At 45.9% G+C, this 6,190-nt stretch overlaps 1 protein-coding gene across 1 annotated transcript; it reads left to right on the plus strand.

Moving 5' to 3' along the window:
- The first annotated feature begins 232 nt into the window (after window positions 1-232).
- AWAT1 (acyl-CoA wax alcohol acyltransferase 1) lies at window positions 233-5,815 on the plus strand. The gene is made up of 7 exons (XM_053580938.1): window positions 233-349; window positions 1,264-1,371; window positions 1,628-1,698; window positions 2,525-2,729; window positions 3,393-3,564; window positions 5,073-5,272; window positions 5,468-5,815. The coding sequence occupies exons 1-7, from the start codon at window positions 274-276 to the stop codon at window positions 5,620-5,622; spliced, it is 987 nt and encodes a 328-aa protein (XP_053436913.1). The 5' UTR covers window positions 233-273; the 3' UTR covers window positions 5,623-5,815.
- Window positions 5,816-6,190: the final 375 nt, after the last annotated feature.

Genomic DNA, 6,190 nt, shown 5'->3' on the forward strand with positions numbered 1-6,190 from the left:
ACTGAATGACAATCATTCTCACCTTTCTCCATCCTGATGTCCTAATAATCCTAGGAAAGACAGTCAAAGGGTAAGTGGGCTGGGCCAAACTGATGGGGCAGTCCTTGCACTTCAGAGCCTGCCCCTCAGTGGGTGGGGGGGTGGAGGAGAGGGCAGGTGAAAACTCCTCATAGTCATTCATATGTGTTCACTGTTGAGTGAGCTTCCAGAGGCTGGTGCCTTTGGTTGGAACACTGTTCTGGGATCTTTGCCTCCCTCAGGCTCCTGGGCATCATGTCGCATTCCAAGCAACCTAAACATTTCCACAGTTTGATGCTTCTACAATGGCCTTTGAGCTACCTTGCCATCTGTGAGTACCAACCCAAAAGTCCACAGCAAGAAGTCAGAGACAGATCTGGGGTGCTTTTTATGGTCACAGGAAATCTCCTCTCTGGCCTTGTGATCATCTGAGATGGTACTAGAGAGCAAAACCAAAGAGTCTCACGTTCCATGAGTGCCCTGGAGAAGGAAGAGATAGAGCCCCAGGGCACAGTGAGAATAGGCAGGGGGAGTGGAAGTGGGCCATGATGGATATGAGTAGGTATAGTTAATTTTAGCCACTTCCTAAAGAGAGGGAAAAGTGAGGCCCAGGGAATGCTCCTTTATGATCTTGGGGAGTGGGACAGAGGAAAAATTAATATTCCAGATTTAGAGCAGTATAGCCTTTATTTAAACTACAGGGTTGTCCACTCTGGGAAGAGGATAGTGGTAGCACATGGGAAGACAAAGGCAGTAGAAGGTATGATGGGTGGAAAAGAGGTTAAGAATAGTGGATAGGAAATACAAAGGGATGTAGATGATGGATAGGCAGAGTGTAGGAAGATATGGCTATCATAGGGGCAAGGGAGAATGGGCTAGTGGCTTAACAAGGGTTCAGGGATGATGGATAGGGAGGGAGACAGTAGATAAAGGAAAAAAGAGGATGGTCAAATGGGGACAGGAGGAAGCAAAGCTGGTGGCAAGCAGAGAGCAGGAGTAGAAGGATGATGTCTGGACAGGGAGGAAAGTGGACAGGAATGACAGGCAGAGAAATAGGGTATATGTATGGTAGATGATACAGAAAATTTTTGAAGGATAAATGGGTGTGGGTGATGGACAGACAGGATCTGGATTGTTCTAAGGGCCAGAACAAGAGGCATGGGGATTATGGGGGCTGGTAATGGGACTGGACATGGTCAAGTTCTACTGGCAGCACAAATTTGGTCTGACCTGATCCCTCATCAGTTTGGATCTTGCAGCCATTATTCATTTACCTGCTGTTTACATCTTTGTGGCCACTACCAGCACTATATTTTATCTGGTTTTTCCTGGACTGGAAGACCCCAGAGCAAGGTAAGACTCATGGACCTACAAAGAAAAATGCTCCACCTTAACCTGCAACAAGGGAGTCCTACTCACCATGCCACAGGGCCTCTTATCCAAGTTCTCAGAGCCACAGGACTGGGCCAGACAGGACCATCCCAGGGTCTTTTCCCTTCCCACATCTGTAGCAAAGCCATAGTCCCTCTATGCTGCTAGAAAATCAGCAGTTGGTAGGAGGTATGAGGTAGCATATTGACATCATCCTCTATTGATATTTTTGTCTCAGGTGGCAGGCGTTCAGCCTGGGTAAGGAACTGGTATGTCTGGACCTGCATCAGGGACTATTTCCCCATTACGGTAAGCGTTTCTTCCTCAGTGTTCTCACAGTTCCCCAAATCCTAGGCATTTATGCCAAATAACTAGAGCTGCCTATCAGGAAGAGGAGCTAACATTTCTTCTGAGTACTCTATAGTCTGCTAGGATACTTTGGATACCCTTGGCATGACCTGCCAGATGACACAGGCAGAGGTAAATATGGTTCAGTTCAGTTAAAGAAACACTGATGGTAAGTCTACTCTGAAACACATTAGGGATAAAGAGAAGTAATAGGACATGATTTTCTTCCAACAAGAAGCTCATTTCTCATGGGAAGTATAAACAAGTATATGATTGTAGTTTGGTACAAGGTACAGAAATAGTTCAAATGGGGGATAAGAAAACGCTTCACAGACGTGGTGATGGCTGAGAAGGGTTTTCCAAGTTCAATAACAGTTACTTAGGCAACTAGAAGTTGGGTAATTATACCAGAAAGAGGTTCCAGAACTGTATTTCTATGTTGATCCTCTTTGGAGTAGACAATAAACACTGCCCTGATTTTTAGAGCAGAACTTCTCAATCATTTTCACATAAAGGTACTCATAAAAAATGATAACTTGAATGAAGCGCACGACATAGATGGGCAAGACAACCTGCAACTACAAGCAGGAGGCCCAGCAGTTCCAGCTGCCCCAGATCTTACCTTGTTGCCAAGGGTTGAGACCAATCTCAGGCCCCCAAAACCCACTCATGGTTTGTCTATTGGAAAGCTCTGCCTTAGAGAGTGTCCTAATCCATGAAGTATCTGTCATCATTCTTGCTTCCAATCTCATTCCACCACCTCTGGCATTTCTCTCCATGGCTGCAGATCCTGAAGACTAAAGACCTGTCACCTGAGCACAACTATCTCATGGGGGTTCACCCCCACGGCCTCCTGACCTTTGGCGCCTTCTGCAACTTCTGCACTGAGGCCACAGGCTTCTCAAAGACCTTCCCAGGCATCACTCCTCACTTGGCCACGCTGTCCTGGTTCTTCAAGATCCCACTTATTAGGGATTACCTCATGGCCAAAGGTGTTTCTAATTGTATTTACTGGAGCTTCTGGTCCATTTCTCTGCTTGGAAATGCATCCTTTTAAGCCTCATCACCTCCTCCCCAACCCAACCCTGTGCCATCATAACATAGTAGTCAGAAGCATATGTTCTCATGCTAAACTGGCTGGGTTTGAATTCTGGCTCTACCACTTGCTGTGTGATCTTGAGCAAACTAGCCTCAGTTTCCTTATCTGTACAGCAGTGCTGATGACAACAGTCCAGCCTCAGATGTGGTGTGATGAATACATGAGATAATGCAAGTAAAGCATTCAACATAATGCCTACCTGCCACACACAGCCTAGGTGCTCAAAATATAATAGATGTTACTGTCATTGGAAAAGGGTAGGATTATAGCTGGGATTCAGAAGGTCCTTCTGGTTATCTCACTGAAAACTTTCCTGCCCTAGTTTCCACTCAGTGCCTCCTACAAAGTAGAAATATTGCCTCAATGTGAACTGTGTTCCGTTTTCCCATTGTCTTCTCTTCATCACACTCTTCAGTACCGTTACATTGAGCCCCTCTTCCTAGCACCCATGAGAACAGAGGGCATACAAACAAGCCAGTGAAGAGCAGAGAGGAGAGTGTTGCCTCTTAGCCACTTTCTCCTCTCCTGACCATTTTGCTTCTTGATTCTCATTCAGGTGTGTGCTCTGTGAGCCAGCCAGCCATCAACTACCTGCTGAGCCATGGCACTGGCAACCTCGTGGGCATTGTAGTGGGAGGTGTGGGAGAGGCCCTGCAAAGCGTGCCCAACACTACCACACTTATCCTCCAGAAGCGCAAGGGGTTTGTGCGCACAGCCCTCCAGCATGGGTAGGTATTCTTCCCAGAGAGGTAGTAGGTGGCCTCTGAGCAGCATGACTCTGTATGTGATGCCAGGATGAATGAATCAGACCCAATTCTTGCTCTCAAGGAACTTACTACTGAGTAAGAGTGATGGGCATAGAGTTTTTAAAAGTTTCTTGTCATCCACTCCTTCTGAGCTAGCTGGACCAGTTCCCAGGAAGCCAAACCATAAACCCAGGTTCAGTATCATGGGGGATTGGGCTAGGGCTGCCCTAGCATAAGGATGATGCCTACGTTGTCTCTATCAGTACTGATAGCTACACCTGTTAATAGCAAGTACAAGTGGCAGTACAGTATAATGAGTGTGTGTGCAGGATCTGGAGTCAGGGACCGGATTTAAAATCCTGGCTCTGTGATTCCGTGTACTCTGAGATGGGTCATTTAACCATTCTGAGCCTTCGTGTTTTTCATCTTCATAATGTGGCTACTAGTAATTATCCCTACTCCATAGGCTTAAATGAATTTATCCACACAAAACATTTATCATGTCCCTGGCACACAGGAAGAGATCAATAAATGTTGATTTGACTTAGAGGTGAAGAGCAGGCTGAATCTGTAGGGTGACCCATCAGATCAGCAGGCCAGTTCACTGGACACAGGGACAATTGTCTCACTGCAGACTCAGGGAAGAGGGGAGAATTTTTTTCTAAGGACCTTAACTGAGGAGCCTATTCTTTAATTTGGAGCATAATGCAGGGGAGAGAGCTCTGATCTGGGAAGGAAGAGTCCTAGGTTCTAGTCCAGGCACTGCCACTCACTGACTTTCTGAGTGACCTTCCTATTCTGAACCTGGGCTTCTGCATTCCCCACTGTGTCCTCCACTGTCTTCGCTGTGAGGAATCAGTAAGGTAATATACGTGGTATATCACAGTGCTGAGAGATTATTACTAGCAACTCAAAGATTTGTATAAGAGAGACTGTGTTCTCTTTTCTCTCATTCAAGAACTTAAGGAACCTGACTCTTGACCTAGGGCTCTATTCAGGGTGGATTCACAAGGTCTATGGAAGGAAAACAACTTTGCTCTAATCTCATGACCCAAAGACAGAACACTTTATGTACAACTCCCTTGGGTGAAGGGCATATCATATACAGGATGTGCATCCACACAAAAGTATCACCTTCTCTGTGCTTTCTACTAACAGAAACATGGTCATACAGTCCCCTCCTTGACACTACATGGAAGCTGTTCGTGATGTGCATCTCTGGGGATCTCTGCTTAATTCCTTCTCCCTCCATGCACCCCCATATCGTGCCCTTGTAATCTTGGCCCAGAAATAGCACTCTCACTGGCCTTGAAAATTTCAAGACAAGAGACACTAAATAGGGGAGCCCTGTTCAGAGCAAGAAGAAATGCTTTATACTACCAGGATTTTAACAAAATACTGTAGATGGGGCCCTGACAGGAATTAAATGTTTTTCCAGGGTGGGTCCCATCCTACCCTGTGTTGAGAAATAAATCAGCATTTTCCTACAGGGCTTATTTGGTCCCCACCTTCACTTTTGGAGAAACTGAGGTATATGAGCAGGTGCTGTTCCATAAGGACAGCAGGATGTACAAGTTCCAGAGCTGCTTCCGCCGTATCTTTGGTTTCTACTTTTGCGTCTTCTATGGACGAAGTTTCCGAAAACAAGCCATTGGGCTCCTACCATACTCCCGGCCTATTGTCACTGTAGGTGAGTGTTGCTTTCAGCCTCAAGGCCACCTCAGCTTTCTCAACCTCAACCCCAGATTAAAAGAGAGCAGCAGAAGGCCAGAAGGTGGGAGCTGACTTGGGGTGTAAGAGGGTCAGGCCCAGGGAAGGAGAAGTAGGTTAAAGGAAGAGGAAAACCTAACACCTTCCCCTTTTCTTTTCTCATATCTCTTGGCAGTCGGGGAGCCCCTGCCACTGCCCAAAGTTGAAAAGCCAAGCCAGGAGATGGTGGACAAATACCATGTGCTCTATATGGATGCTCTGTACAAACTATTTGAGCAACATAAGACCCAGTATGGCTGCTCAGAGACCCAAAAGCTGCTTTTCCTGTGATTGAAGGGACTGCGTGCCCAAAAGCACAAGAGTGCCTGCTACTAACTGAAGAGAGGCCTGGAAGAGGACAGGAAATAAGGGAGGCTGTGTGTGGTAGGGCAGAGCATTAGGAGCTCCTTCTATGCCTTCTTGCCACACAGCTCTTGAAGGAGTACTCCCTGAGAAGCTTTACTCAGTCATTCCTCAAAGGGGGCCTCTCCTGGCTTTCTTCTTTGAGCCTAACACTCCAGGTCTTAAAGGACTCCTGAAGGACTCAAATAATAGCCAGGCCATTTTGTCTGATTTTTTTTTTTTATTGTTGTTGTTAGTTTAATACATTTTAAACTTGAGATATAATGTGCATACCCTAAATTTAACATGTTTAAAATGTAAAATTCAGTAGTGTTTAGAACATTCACAAAGTTGTGCAACCGTCACCAATATCTATTTTAAAATGTTTTAAGCACCCCCCACAAGAAACTCAGTACGCATTGGCATTCATTGCCCTTCCCCCCCTCTCACCTAGCCTCTGAGGAATGACTGATCTACTTAATGTCTCTGTGGATTTGCCAATTGTTAACATTCATAT

The sequence above is a fragment of the Nycticebus coucang genome, chromosome X (genome assembly GCF_027406575.1).
Source record: "Nycticebus coucang isolate mNycCou1 chromosome X, mNycCou1.pri, whole genome shotgun sequence".
Taxonomy (NCBI): Eukaryota; Metazoa; Chordata; class Mammalia; order Primates; family Lorisidae; genus Nycticebus; species Nycticebus coucang.